This window comes from Cyprinus carpio, chromosome B18 (genome assembly GCF_018340385.1).
Source record: "Cyprinus carpio isolate SPL01 chromosome B18, ASM1834038v1, whole genome shotgun sequence".
In the NCBI taxonomy this organism is placed as follows: Eukaryota; Metazoa; Chordata; class Actinopteri; order Cypriniformes; family Cyprinidae; genus Cyprinus; species Cyprinus carpio.
In genome coordinates this window covers 3,153,407-3,169,208 of record NC_056614.1, presented here as the reverse complement: position 1 = coordinate 3,169,208, position 15,802 = coordinate 3,153,407, and the positions used below count along the sequence as shown (strand labels likewise).

The window sequence follows — 15,802 nt, the reverse complement described above, 5'->3', positions numbered from 1 at the left end:
TTGATACAACATCAAAGAACCTCCACGTTTCCACTGAAGAAACCACTGAAAGAAGCACTGAAGTACTGTAGGTGCTCACCTTCTCTCTCTCTAAGTTTAGGATTCCCTTTCTCGTTTCTCGTAAATTGAGTTTCTCTAGTACAGCGGCCATGCTGTGGTGTGTTGGGTTCAGTTGTGCTGTCGATAGTGAGGAGGAGAGAGGCTGAGGGTGAAAGGGTTATGGAAATGGCAGAACCGCTGTGGCTGAGAGTAATCTGAGGCTAATTCTGGCTGCGGCTGGGAGACACCATGATGGAGGGATTTGCACTCCTAGAGCCTGCGGATGTCCTCATCCGGAGTCACACACTTCACCTGGACTGACCCTCCTCAGAGCACAACACTCATATGCTTTCAAGCACAGATCACTGGACATATTCAAGCACTTCAGAGAGACAGAGCAAAGTAGCATTCTGCTCTCTCTCTATAATACTGTATGTGAGCGAATCATTCCAGAAAGTCATATTTCACACAAAATTTCAGACATTAAATGTTATATATGCTATGCTATGCTATGTTATATATAAACCTGCATGAAGATATTTTAAAGAATGTTAGTAACCAAACAGTTACTAACGATAACCATTGACTTCCATAGTAGTTTTTTCCATACTGTGTAAGTCAAAGGCTACCGTCAACTGTTTGATTATCAATATTCCCCAAAATATTGTCTTTTATGTTCATCAGAAGAAGGAAAATTTTTAAAGTTTTGGAAAAAACTTGCGGGTGAGTAAATAATGACAGAATTTTCATTTTTGGGTGAACTATCTCTTTAAACTGACATTATTTCAACCATATTTCAACTTTAAAGGTCACTCATTTGTGGTCAGGGTGTGAAACGCCATTAGGTGAAACTATTGTGATATCAAATATACATGCTTTCAGATGGATCTGCACTATTATGTACAAAAAGAAGACAAAAACGAGGTGGTCAGCAGCATGTAAATAACAATGTGAGACACTGGAGAGCTGTTCTTTACAGAGAGCCAAAGGCTGAGTTTAATCTTGTATTGACGTGAGACAATGAGATAAAGCCATTCTTTCACACAGCGCCCATTGTGGCGGGTTTTACAGGCTTTTCTAAATCCACAGGCGACCAGTGACATAAAACAAAAGAGATGGGCTGTGCCTCATGTCACTGGTTAAACTGGCGTGTGGTGGTGGTCAGACAACAGTCTTGACCACTCAGAAAAGAGCAGCACTTCAGGACAGAAGACCAGCCTCTGTTCAGCATCAGCACAGAAGATTTGACTTCCAAATCAAAGAATGGATCGGTCACAACAACAAACCAATGCATCGCTTCTTGTGCTTTTTTTCAAGAGCATGTCAACCAAAAATAGAAAAGTCCACAAAGTGCATCTAATGCGTTTAACACAATTACTTCTTGAATGTCATGGTGCCGTAAAACTGGATGGATCACAGGCTCTTTGCCAATGTGAAAGAGACCTACTTAGGTTTCAAAAACTTCAGTTTTAAAGGGACAGTTCACCCAAAAATGAAAATGTTGTCATCATTTACTCACCCTTGTCCGAGGTTATTTTTCCTGCACAAAAGAAGATATTTTGAAGAATGTTAGTAACCAAACAGTTAGCCACTGAATTTCATAGTACGAAAAAATTATTCGGAAGTCTATAGCTGCTGGCATCTGTTTGGTAATAACCTCGGACAGGTTTGGAATAACTTGAGGGTGAGTAAATGACCAAATTTTCATTTTTCAGAAATATCCCTTTAAGTCCTCAATCTTTGAACCTTTGAAAGTTTTGTGAAATACATCTTTATATTCAGCTGCAGAGAGATACAAAACAGCAACAGAATCGCGCAGCACTACAAGAGCTGAAGTAGAAAAACTCCAGTGAAAAAACAAACAGTTTTTTCAGAAACAGATGTAAGTGCAGTTGCCACAAATAAAAAATATGTGGAGAGGGTTTCACAGAGAGCATTTCCATGCACAAAACACACCAACAGATGCAACCATACTAACAAAACTGTCTAAAAACATCAGTTCTCATGACTCATCACAAGATCTAATCTGTGTTTGGCCTTCACTTACCTTCTGTTCCTGGACAATTACGGATGCTTATCTCTAATCCCACAACTACAGCTCAGATGTTTGACCTTTGCTATTTCTTATTCGGAGATCAGATACAAAAATCAAGAGAAAGCGAAAAAGCTGAAGCCCCAGACAGGCCGGTCTGCGCACGGTTCTCTGTTTGTTTCCAGGCATTGTGATCGGAGCTGTTTGTCCAATAAAAAAGGCAAACAATCACATTCCGTAGCTTGCAACTGTATTCAGGGCTCAACTTCACAAAAGTACAGAGGGGCACTGAGATATCGCACCTCGAACAAAACAACCATCGCACTGAGGTTTGCCGAGATATGTGGATCAAGATCACACACACACACACACACACACACACACACACACACACACACACACACACACACACACACACACACACACAGACACACACACACACACACACACACGTCTGCTACTGATGTGGTCTTGATTCTTACCTACACTTGTCTGCCCCGCTGTCAGCCCTGTGAGAAAATCAACAGAGTGTTGATCAGTTTACTCTGGATGGTAAAGCTGGAATACACTACAGGAATATTCACCAGATTTTTGTCCCAAACTTCAGTTTGCTAATTTCCAAAAGTCAGAATCAGTCTGTGGATTTTCGGCAGTCAGACTTTACAAATTTTGTATGATGCTTTTAGCCTCAGACTGTGATTCCATCCAGTTGGAGGATACCAAATGTACAAAGTGCTGATATTAAGAGCAGATTTTACAACAATTTTTTATAATTTTTCACATCTCCTATGCATGTTTCTGCATTTGGAACGACCTGAAAACATGGTTGTGTGTGAATGATCCTCAGTCGTTTATTGTATAATGCCCTGTTTTTCTCTGTAACTAACTCTGCAACTGCATGATGCCTATAGTGTCTTCAGATTTTAAAAGTCATTTAGTGTATTCCAGCCTTTAGTGTGTTTGATCTAGACAAGGAGATGTATGTATTGTTGTGTTCCCAAAATGTATTTGGATACTTAAACCACAAATAAAAAAGGCAAAAATGTCTTTACATTAAATGACAAATGAACAATGAACAATAATTTTACATCATTTATAAATCTATAATAATATTAAATTATACATGTAATAACATGTTTACAAATCTTAAACAATTTAAAATTTAAACAAACATTAAAATGATTCATATGATGTAATTACCATGAAGCATGCAAAACGTCTAAAAACGAATTTATCTGCATTCTGTGCATTTCGCACACTGATAGATTAAGTTTAACTTTAAATATATTTGTTTAGGCTTGGTGTTTAATATATATATATATATATATATATATATATATATATATATATATATATATATATATATATATATATATATATATATATATATACGTGTGTGTATATCTATCTATCTATCTATCTATCTATCTATCTATCTTTCTTTCTTTCTTTCTTTCGCCACAACGAATCTTTTGTGAAACAGAAAGGTTCTTCAGGTGTTAAAGTTTCCTTATGGAACCATTTAGACAAAAAAGGTTCTTCTATGGCATCGTGAAGCACCTTAATTTTAAGAGTGTTGGCTGTTTAATCCATTTAAAATTTCAAGGACCTCCTTGAAAATGAGATGTCACATCTCAAGGGGCTTTCTTTTCAATAAATTAAAATTCTATGCCTTTGATGCTTGTTAAAGTCACTGAGTTGAACATCAGTGGAAAGCATTATGTAAGGATCCCTCTTTGCAGCTTGAGCTCTCAGTAGTCCGATTGGCTGAGTATCTCTGCACATCAGTTCATGACGTTTACTATTGATGTTTCTTTTAAGTACAGTACCTGCAGACACACAGTGTACTCACCTGTCCTCACGGATGAAGGGAGTCAGGAAGCGGCTGGAATCATCATCATGGCTGCTCTGCTGGCTGCTCTGTTGACTACTCTGCTGACTGCTGCAAAAGAGTCATATTAATAAAGGTCAATCAACCTGTGGTGACAACTTTAAACACATCTCTAACTACACTACTCTTTGGGGTAGGTTTTTGAAATAAGTCTTATATGCTCACCAAGGCAAAATTTATATGTTCAAAATAACAGTAATATATCAAAATATTATAAGAAAAGAGACTATTTTGTGTTTCAATATATTTAAAAATGTAATTTATTCCTGTGATGTAAAGCTGAATTTTCAGCATCAGTGTCAGTGTCACATGATCCTTCAGAAATCATTCCAATATGCTGATTTGCCACTCAAGAAATATTTCTGATTATTACACAATCCTGCACCTTAGAAAAAAAAGTTTTAAATTTTTTTAATTTCATGATGGAGAGTTCAAAAAAGTCAGAAAAACAGCTATACATAAAATGAGAATGAAGATTTTTCATATATATATATATATATATATATATATATATATATATATATATATATAGCAAAAGATTTGTTTTTATTGTAAAAAAGAAGTATGTAAAATGCACCCAACTCAAACTTACAATCCACAAAGCAGTGGAAAAAGTGGTAACCAGGATCATCCATAAAATAATGCCTTCTGAAACATTCACACGTGTGAAAATGGTTTGAGAACTGAACAAATAATTGTAATCTGGCTCAGAGGAAGACATGAATCATGTCTTTTCTGGCAGTTTTTCTGCTGATTAAAGAAGAATAGAAGACTTTATCACCTAGCAAAAATTCGACAAAATGCACATCATATTTTATTAGAAAGTGGGACTAGCTCGAGTAAAACAGGCACTATTTTTGGAATGATACACAATGACACACGTCATACATTTTCTTCCTGGATTTTTCTGAGAAACAGAAAGTTCGGAAGAACATTTTGTAACATTATAAATATCTTTACTGTCACTTTTGATCAATTTGCCGTGTCCTTGCTGAATACAAGTATTAATTTATTAAAAAAATAAAAATAAAAAAATAATAATAATTTATAGTGTAAAATACAAACCATAGAACTGTGTAATATGTTTTATAAAAGTTGGCTGTTTTATAAGTAGCGGTCAGTTGCTTGTGGTATTTTCTCTATGATAATTGTGTTCCTCTGATTTCTCCACAAGAGGGTGCAGTCATACTCATAGTCTCATACGCCACTAAAAGCACACAATCCCAGGCTTAACCAAGCCACATGTGGAGTTTAACAAGTGCTGGCTACTGAATAACACTGGCATGCATTATTAAGGTTTCTAAAACCAATGCTGAAGTAAAGGGCATTTAATTTCAATACCATGCAATTTAGATTAAAATGTACAGTGAATATTTGTAATCATTCATTTCTTATTCTCATTATCTTCTCATTTGCTATAAATCAAACAGCTGACCTGCTCTTTGGTTACTATTAGATTAGTATTGTTCCTTCTCTTTAGATAACATCGACACATTTACACCAAATGAAATCAAACCAGTATGGTTTCACTTAGCTTTTTTTCTGTATCAGTGTTCCCTTTATCAGATTTAATATATGTGGATATTGTGATGCCATTTGAAGCAGTAAAAAGTAACTGATTGTTTATTCTAGTATGAAGTATAAAAAAATCCCATTGGGCTTGCTGGATCTCCTCGTTCCATCAGCTGCAGGGATTTATGGGAGACACGCTCAGATGCGTGCAGGTATTTGGTTGTGGTGACTATGGGCTACGCACCGACAGGAAACTCATATCTGCAATTCAAACTATGCAGGCACATTTCTCATTTGTGGTCAGTGGGTCTGACAGCATTTGACCCGTGTGGGCGAATCTTGTTTGTTTAAAACACTGGTGATTTAGCCTGCGTCTGAATGCGAGTTTATGCACACTTTTCTCAGAATGGGTCTTTACCTAGAGTGGATTGAGGCGCGACGTGGCCTAGAACGCTTCTGAATCATTCATGACAGTTGCCTGTCTGATGCTTTTGTGTGTTTTAACTGCTGCTGAAACAAAACCCCAGTGCTTTCAAGCTGACGTCAGACTAGGAACCCGCTGGTCTACAGCGAGCTTGTTCAAACTGAGCCAAATTCAGCCTGTTTGAAACGTTAATCAGTCTGATGATGAAAATATATCATTATTATAGATGCACTTTAAACTCAGAAAAATCCAGCACATCACACAAACTTGCAAAGTCCAGAAACATTTTTATTAGCTTTTTTTTATTAACCTTCCTAAGGCTTACAAAACATTTTTTTTTAAATACACCTGATAATAAGGACAAAGGCCACACCTCCAATTACACAGCCAATTAGGCAATATGTATTCACATTTTTCAAATTTCAAAATTTTTCAAAGATTTTTTCAGTATGTCTGACCGATTCAAGGTAATGATTTTGATTTCTTAATGTTTAACTGCCATCGTTTCATGCTTTTCTATACAAATACATTCTTTATGAATATCCCCTTGGTATTAGCGATATTTTCAATGTTACACTTTCAAGGTGAAGGCTATTTTAAATTAAAAAATTTTATGTGACCTTTCTATCCATTTTCATCCAAGAATCCTGATAAAAATCAAAGAATCCTGAAAAGAGTATCACAGTTTCCATGAAGATATAAAGCAGCAAAAACTGCTTTCAACATCAGTAATAATAAATGTTTCTTATCATGTGACCCTGAAGACTGGAGTAATGACTTCTGAAAATGTGCCATCTTCTGAAAATGTTAATGATGCTGAAAATTCAGCTGCGCATCACATGAATAAATTACATTTTAAAACATAATCAAATGGAAAACACCTATTTTAAATTGTAATAATATTCTATGAATGTACTATTTTACTACATTTTTGATCAAATAAATGCAGCCTTGGTAAGCATAAGAGACTTCTTTCAAAAACACACACACACACACAAAATCTTACTGACCCAAAACTTTGAATGATAGTGAATAGATTTATGTATCTAAATAAACATAAATTCATCATCCAGCTCTTCCAGTCAGATGCTCACTAAACAAGCAGACTACTCAGTTTAGGGCTTTCCCACAGACTTTAACCTTGCATTATGAGAACAATGTTACACCTACTCCCCCCCTACAGAGAAATAACAACTCTTATATCTGAAATATTAACAACATCCACAGAGTCTCTCAGCTGGAAGGTGCACACTTATAAGTTCCCCGTGCCTTAAAATAGCACCAGAAGCTCTTATCAGAGAAAAGCAGACTGTGAAAGGTCTGGATGCATCTCAGCAGCACGAGAAACCCTACGAGACAAGACATAGGGCTCACAAGCCCAGATAAGAGACCTTACTGAACCCAGACTCAGATGTTATAGAATAGCACACAAAGATGAGGAAAGCAAGTGAAATACGAGAACTTCTGTGCCTACAGTGGCTGTAAACTAAACCGAGCGTAAATTCAGTATTGTTCCAAAAGATGTGCTTGTCTTACTTTTCTGTTGTTACAATAAACAGGGACTGAAACTATTAAGCTTTAAAGTGATGCAAAAGCCCCATCATCGTGTTTCATATGCTACATTTAACATCTTCTTGAGTCATGCAATAGATACTTAATGTTGCAGAATCTGAGTTTAAAAGGCTACTTTTTGCATGCTGCATGAATAAACGATCTGAAATACCAGCTGCTAAACATCAGGTCTCAGTTACTGACAAACACCATCTTAGACACTTCAAAAACACCTTTTTTGTTCCCACCTTTCTGCTGGATGGATAATGAATGTGGTCTTATTTGGAATCACGGCAGCTTCTGAGTTTTTTTAAGCACAACTGACACTTCACAGAGGAAAATATCAGTATACATAGCAATCTGTTTAACTATTAACCTGCCGTCTATGTTCAACATTAATCTACATAATTTCACCACATACTCTGTGTTTTGAAAAGTGAAAGAATAGAGATCTTCACACTTTTGACTTAGACAGGTGGACTGCTTGGAAATTGCTTAACTGCTGTGGCTAAAACTCTAGAGAGCATTCACAGATGGTTTCAGCATGGGTGCCATAAAATCTGCAATGTTCCACAAAAAAATAAAATTCTGTCACTGATTCGCAGTTGCTGGTAGTATGGAAAAAATACTGTAGAATCGGCAACATTCTTGAAAATATCTTAGTTTGTGTTTAGCAGAAGAAATAAACGAATACAGATTTACAACTACTTGAGCATGAGTAAACGATGACATAAGTTTCATTTTTAGGTGAACTATCTCTTTAAGTGTAATTCATGCTGCATCAAACCGCAAAATCTATATTCTATGGACCTGTAGCTTCACTGTAGTGAGAGAAATGACACATGACCTAATGTACAAAATAAAAAATGCTAATAAACACATAAAAATTAAACATTGATGCTGATATAATACCATATTTGCTAAAAACACAACAACAACACACCATATGGAAAAACGAACAACTGACATAAACAGTGCAAACCTGTTATCTGGACTGTTAACACTTTGTTGGAGAGTGTGGTTTTCCCAGATCATTTCAAGTGCACAGTGTGTGTTGCTTTACAGTAATTCAATGATTTACATCACCTTTGTGCATAGGGAAGATAGTTTTATCTGAAGCGGCATACAGTGCATTTATGAAACACATTTTAGCACTCAACAGATATCCTGGGACCAGCGTTTGTGCTACAGGAACCTTCAATTCAAAATAATATGTTACCCTGCCTGTGAAAACATGATTGAAATCATAGTGAAATTAATGGTTGAAATCAAACTTTGATGTTTGTTATCTCATAATTAGATTTTGAGACTTTAGCCTGGATTTCACAGACAGGGTCTATACTCAACCCATCAAATCAGTCTTAAAACCTTTTATGATTAATAACTTTGACAGAAGAGATTAAAAATGAGCAGATATTACAGTATATAACTGTACAGCTGTGCATCTGCCATTCAGTGCCTTTCAAATCACATGTCTATGTCCTACTCTAAAAATGGAATAAACCATTGATGATACTTGATATTACCATCAAAAGTGATATTATATGTCCTGATGATCATATTTAGTGTACTACCATATCAAAGGCTTGATTCTGGTAATTGACTACTTTAAAACTCAAGGCTGATTCATGAAATCATCTAATTGATGTATTAACAATAGGTGATAGAAAAAGCTGATTGATTCAATGCTTTACTTAATATACTATAACATTCCAGTGTGCAAAAATGTGCAAAAATAGATGATAGGATGTTGGAAATGGACTCTATACATTCCTGTAAATCTACATGAAAAAATAAAAAAATAAATAAATAAAACAGAACACTTCACTGTAAAAAGCATAACATTTGGCGTACCATTCGTGATGACACAAATATTGCAAGGTGAGAGCATTCTAAAAAATAATAAATTAATTAATAAAAAAAAATAACAAAATGAACGAAAGACAAAAGAACAAAACCATGAAATTAAAATAAGAATAATGAGTTGTGTTGATGTAGTTTTCCTCTAGCTTCACAGTCTAAAGGTCAGTGAGCACAATGCTGAGTCTTGTGTTTCCAATCTTCAACCATATTAACACGATCTGATCATACATCATCTGTTAATATGAAACTGTGAGGCTTTGTCTGTTGGTCTTGACTTGAACTTTTCACATACAACAAATGTGCATTACCCAATAACATGAGCTCTGCTAGAGGGCACCCCATCCTGTACCCTTTACCACTCACCCTGGACTCCATTTCCCATAATCCTCTGCCTGAACACACCATCAATTGCAATCACCTGTTTTCATCAGATCTCATCATCAGATCACAGCTGTCTCACATTAGAAGGACTTGAAAAAAAAGTAGCCCACACACTCTTTGACTTTGCTGGTGATTGAATGTTTAGTCTTCCGTATTACCTGATTATCGTGTTTTGATCGTTTGCTGCCTGCCCTGACCATCGCTTGTTTATCTGGATTACTCTTTTGCCTTGTCTCTGCTGTTACAGTTTGCTGTTTCTGGACACTGCCTGTTTTGACCACGCTCTCTTTTAATAAAGCCTGCAAATGGATCCCCACTCCGTCGTCACGCCTCCTATGTTACAAGCTGAAGGCATTGTTAATTAATTTCTATATGTAGATCTGCACATCTGTGACTGCACATCTGTTGAATTCTAAATTTAATGCACCAGGTTTCACCACACCTACACTATACAGCCGATACATCACAAATAAATTGCTCCCATTATAATCAACAAAGCTGTCTACACTGAAATCACCCAAATGCAACACCACTGCTATTAGACCTTCTGTACACCACACTTTCTCCCTTCTTTCACATTTTCTCCTACACTTTAAGAAAACCTGGTCTGAAACTGCATGAGCTTTAAAGGGACATCTCCTTCACACAGGCAACACAGACTTTGTAATTCAATTTATTTTCCTCTCATTGTTTTAAATGAGACACAAAATTCAATTTGTACCACTAAATTACATTACGGGCACTCCTGTAAAGAAACATTTATTAGTTTCCCTTTAGCAGTCCTATTTTGTTCAAAGCAACCTACAGCACAGCATGCCGGAGACCCCGGATATAACTGCATTGCTCAAGGACTCGCGTTCTGCCTAGAACTGAACCTACAATACAGTATGTAGCTGTGGCACAGAGCTTGCATATGAAACCTGATATGAAATGATGCAAATCATCAGAGGCCAACAAACGTTGTTTTTAATATCCCAGCCAAATCAGTTTTTGTGGCTTCTCAAAGTCTCAGTGCAAATTCCTGTCAGTGCATCAAGAGAGGCAGAGACTCTGCTACTCTAACTCCACTGTCTCTCTTTCCCAGCTGGTGCTATTTGTGCGCTATTAGAGATATCAGTATCAGTGCACACTATATATGATTGTTAAAGATAGCTTCCCTGTAGCTAGTACTCTATCCTGCCTGAAAGATTCTTATGAGCCCCCAAAATTAATCTCACTGACATTGCTTTTTCATTTGGGCATGCACTGCAGGTTATTTGGTTTATTATCTCATTTTGTATTAAGTAGCCATGTAATACGAGGGACCATCTACTGGTGGGCTGCTCATTATCATAAATAAACCACAACAAAGGGACCTAGAACAGTTCAACAGTCAGTGTGCTCTCTGAAGCAACTTAAAAATTGACTTGACATACAGCCAAGTATGGTGACCCATACTCAGAATTGGTGCTCTGCATTTCACCCATCCAAAGTGCACACACAGCAGTGAAAACACACACCGTGAACACACACCCGGAGCAGTGGGCAGCCATTTATGCTGCGGCACCCAGGGAGCGGTTGGGGGTTCAGTGCCTTGCACAAGGGCACCTCAGTCATGGTATTGCTGGCCCAAGACAACCTTAGGGTTAACCACTAGGCCACGACTTCCCCACGACTTCTTCACGAGATATTTCATTCCTAAACCACAAAATAAAACTATTTGAGCACAAGCTCGAGATACTTTCACACTCACACACACACACACACACATATGTTTTTATTTTATTTTTTGCATATTTGTCACACTTAAAAGATTAAGATCATCAAACAAATTTGAATATTACACAAAGAGAATGCAAGTAAATACAAAATGCAGTTTTTAAATTATGATTTCATTTATTAAGGCAAAAGAACTGTCCAAACCTACATGGCCCTACGTGAAAAATGAATTGACCCTTCCAGCTAAATCATGAAAGAACTGTGATTAACCACATTATTTTACAAAGCTGAGTTAAATTTCACTAGTCAAACCCAGGCCTGATTACTGCCAGATTTGTTGAATCAAGAAATCACTTAAATAGAATCTGTCTGACAAAGTGAAGCTTAAAGAGCAACACATCATGCCATGATCTAAAGAAATTCAAGAACAGATGAGAAATAAAACAGTTGACATGTATCAGTCTGGAAAGGGTTATAAAGCTATTTCAAAGGCTTTGGGACTCCAGGGTTTTTGTCGAAAGAATCAGGGTAATGCAAACTTTTGGGATGGCCTACAAAAGTATATCATCTCTGTACTCTACTCGAGCTAAGCCAATTCCTACAGAATAAAATACTAAAAGCAAACTGATATCTTCCAAACATTTAATGTCAGTCAAACTGTCCTAAAATAGGAGGACTTGTTGCTATAAATCACCAGTTGTGACATAGGCCTACTAAACTGCATGTCTGAAGCACCAACCTGCTCTCACTGCCTTGCTCCTTCCTCTCTCGCACTTTCAGCCACTTGCGAAGCAGGAATCGTTTGCGCCGGGGTGAGGCACTCGGGGTGGAGCTGTTTGACCAGGCTGCATCCTCGTCGCTGGATGGCGTGATCTCGATGGAGGGCAGCTGGAGGTACTCTTTGGAAGCTGAGCGTGATCCGGGGTGCCGCAGGAGCCCATTCTCAATCCGCTCCCGCTCGCTGGGCAGCTTCTTCATTCGTCTCATCTTAAAGCGCCGGCGCCGCAAGGTGGGGGTGGACGAGCTGGACCAGACAAGGCTGTCGGGACTGCCTCCGCTCCCACCGCCATCCTCCTCTTCATGGCTGGGCTCATCCCGGGGGACGTGCACCTGGAGCGACGGCAGCTGAAGGGTGTCCGTCATGCTCCGAGCTCACCACCCCTGCCTCTGTGATCACCGGTAAGATGCGAAATGGAGACGCTACAGTTACTTCCCTGCTTCCAGGGAAGGTGAGAAGCCAACCGGGGAACTGTCTGAGGTTAAAGATTCAAGAGGAAACTAAGGTGTTAAGTTGATCTTGAGTTCTCCAAGAGTTGCCTAATGCCAGGGCACTTCGGTCAAAAGTCGATCATCTACTCCTCTTTGAAGAGTCCTTTCTTGACGATCGATTGAGCTCTTTCTTCTTGTTTTAGCTACACAATTACCCAGCAAAGAGCACTTGATGGTGTTTGGGTGGACGATCTTGTCGAGGTGAGTGAAAAATGAAGGTAGCGTGTGTGGCCTACAGCCGTATTAGATGACAAAAGAAGGCTCTTTTCTCCTCCCAGCAGATGAAACATTCATAAGGGGTGACTATTGGTGTAACAGTACTCCAGGACTCCCCGTAGGACCGAGAAGGTCTCACACACACAGACACAAGCATAAACACTCAGACTATGGAAATGACCTATGTGTGTGTGTGTCTGTGTTTTTCTTTTGTTGTTGTTAAAGATGCCAGGAACTCTCTCCTGAGTACTTTCTGGTTATCCAACAACAAGAAATTGTGGGTTGGTCATGTTCCTGAGGTTGCTGTTCCCACAATGCTCTGCATCTCAGTCTTCTGGCTCGTACAGCTGCTCTCAGCCTACAGATTAGAGTAAGGTGATAGGATGCCAGGTAACTAGGACACCGGTGACGGAAGTTATAAAGTTGTTCAACACAAAGGTATTTTTAAAAATGCATGCAAAGCCACAAACAGTCACATGGACACATTTGTATGCAAGACACAGCAAGATGCACCACCGAACACAGATGAATCAGCAACAAAAAAAAAATGAAGCACAGTAATTGTGAGAGAGTGCACACACATGCATAAAGTACTCATCTGAATGCACACCGAAACTACACACTGAACTAGGATTTCTGAATGAACTATTGAATGAACTGGAAAACCTTAAAAAAAAACTGATTTAATTTATTCTTTCTATCAGTTTCAGTATTGTCTTAATATTGGTTTGTTTTGTTTTGGCAAAAAAAGAAAAAAAAAATGCCAAAACTAAATTTCACAAAAACATTTTAAGGTTTTGCCTAACCCAAATGACCTTCTGTACTTGTACATTTTTTTTTTTAAATAAAAGTATATTTTTTAAAAGACTGTATTTGCAGCAAATATAATATTAATGACACAAAAGGCCCATTAAATGCACTTAAATAGAGACACTTTTTAATGACTGCCTAACACGCTTTAAGTACACTTTTAAAAAATGCACTTGTAATGTAAAATAAAAAGTTTTACTTTAAAGTTATGTATTACTTATTTACAATGCTTTAAAGAAGTATACTTATTTTGATGTGTTGATTAACATTAAAGCACATGTAAAGTACTTGATTTTAATTTTAAATGGAGTGAGTCATTACAAATGTGTTAAATATATTTAAATACATACAAGTTTCAACAGAAATGGCAGTAAAGTATATTTTAATTTACCATAAATGTTTGACAGTACATTCAGCAAAACAATTTACCTATAATTCAAGGACAAATAAGTAAATATGAAATTACATATAAAGATGTACTTAAGTCCTACTTACAGTAAATGGGTCAAAACACTCTAAAATTGCATTTATAGTTAATAAACTACTATTCACATTTAATTGTAAATAGCATGCAATCAGGGTCTGAAAGATTTGCATTAGGTTCACATTTAAGTATATTATTTTAAAGTTTATTATTCCCAAATAATAAATGGTTTATTTAACGGTAAGTCTTCTGAAGTCATATGTTTGCTTAGTGTGAAATATTCTTGTCTACTTCAGCTCCCAATGGCATTCACATTCCCTAATCTCCTTTTGTGTTGCATGGAAGAAAGAATGCCATATGGATTGAATTGACTTGAGGGTGAGTAAATGATGACAGAGTATTCATTGTGCTTTGGAAAAGTACTGGGAATAACCTCAAACTGAAAAAAGCACCTAGATTTAAAGCATGCCACTGTGGTTTTACTATAAATCATTATAGTGTGTTTATTCATCACAAACTGTAAAATGATTTTATACTACAGGGGCAGTGTTTAGCTGAAGATAAAGGAGCAGATAGTGCAAACACCAGCCTGACTAGAGTAAACAGCCCAATGAGGCCGCGGGCCAAACACCCTGACCGCTGACCCAGTACTGAGAAACTCAAATACAATCCAGTTGACATCCAATATTTAAACAATCACTTCCACTAAACTGCACACAAAACCAAAGGCCATACTCCAAATGAAAACAACCAACATCAGTATATGATTATTCCATCTGATTCTTTTAAACGAAGCAACTAGATCAATACACAACATGTATAATGTTGAACAACACCGTTCCACATTTCTCCGCTGCAGAACAGCAGGAAGCCACTGTCAGGTTGCGAGCGAACTGTTATGTTGACAGATAGTGACAGGATTGGGTTACTTTGAATTGAGAGGCTGTGTCATTGTGTCAAGACAGACACTCAAGGCTATCGCCGCTACAAAACCTTGCTTCTCTTCCTCACTCTCATTAACACAATGACACATAATATTCTCATTATTGCAAAATGTGTGAACTAGAGGTGAGGAGCTGCTACCTCTGGTCATATTTGATCGCTCAATTCAAATCATGTAAATCTGGCAGTAGTTTCCAATGGAGCTGTATAGAATTTGTGAATAATGAAAGCATGTCATATAATCCACAAATGTTCTGTATGTGTTTTAGGGCCTTTTAGTTTTTCAGAAACCACACCTAAACTTTTTTTTCTCAAAAACACAAACATGTACATTCATGCTGCTCACATATTACTGTAGCCCAGTTTGTGCTAATTAAAGTGTAATAAGACTTTAGCCATTAATATGTTTTTAAGATACTGAAGAAAACACAAATGTCAGGGCATGTCAAAACATCTTCAGACCCCAGAGGGTTAAACTGATACAAAGACATTTTTAATGCTACAAATGATTTCAAATAAATGCTTTTGAGCTGTCTATTTATCAAGAATCCTGAAACATGTTACATTTTTGGTGTAACAAAAATGTATGTAAAAATGTATTCTGGTTTCCACCAAAATATTTTCAACACTGATAATGAACAGAAATGATCAGCAAATCAGTATATTAAAATTATTTCTGAAGACTGCAGTAATGATGCTGAAAATTCAACTTTGCATCAATGAATTACATTTTTACAAAATATTCAAATA

General features: G+C 37.1%; 1 protein-coding gene across 14 annotated transcripts in view; it reads right to left on the bottom strand.

Moving 5' to 3' along the window:
* LOC109109277 (protein Aster-B-like) overlaps positions 1-15,802 on the bottom strand; it is a 149,669-nt gene that overhangs the window by 66,842 nt on the left and 67,025 nt on the right. For 7 of the 14 annotated variants that reach the window (XM_042743463.1, XM_042743461.1, XM_042743462.1 and 4 more), the window contains exons 2-4: positions 12,131-13,234; positions 3,924-4,013; positions 2,554-2,580 (exon numbers count right to left, since the gene is read on the bottom strand). In XM_042743463.1, the coding sequence (XP_042599397.1) occupies positions 2,554-2,580; positions 3,924-4,013; positions 12,131-12,534 (521 nt within the window). In that variant the 5' untranslated portion in view covers positions 12,535-13,234. The remainder of the gene's footprint in view (positions 1-2,553; positions 2,581-3,923; positions 4,014-12,130; positions 13,235-15,802) is intronic. The other 7 variants (XM_042743468.1, XM_042743472.1, XM_042743467.1 and 4 more) reach the window with 3 other exon arrangements.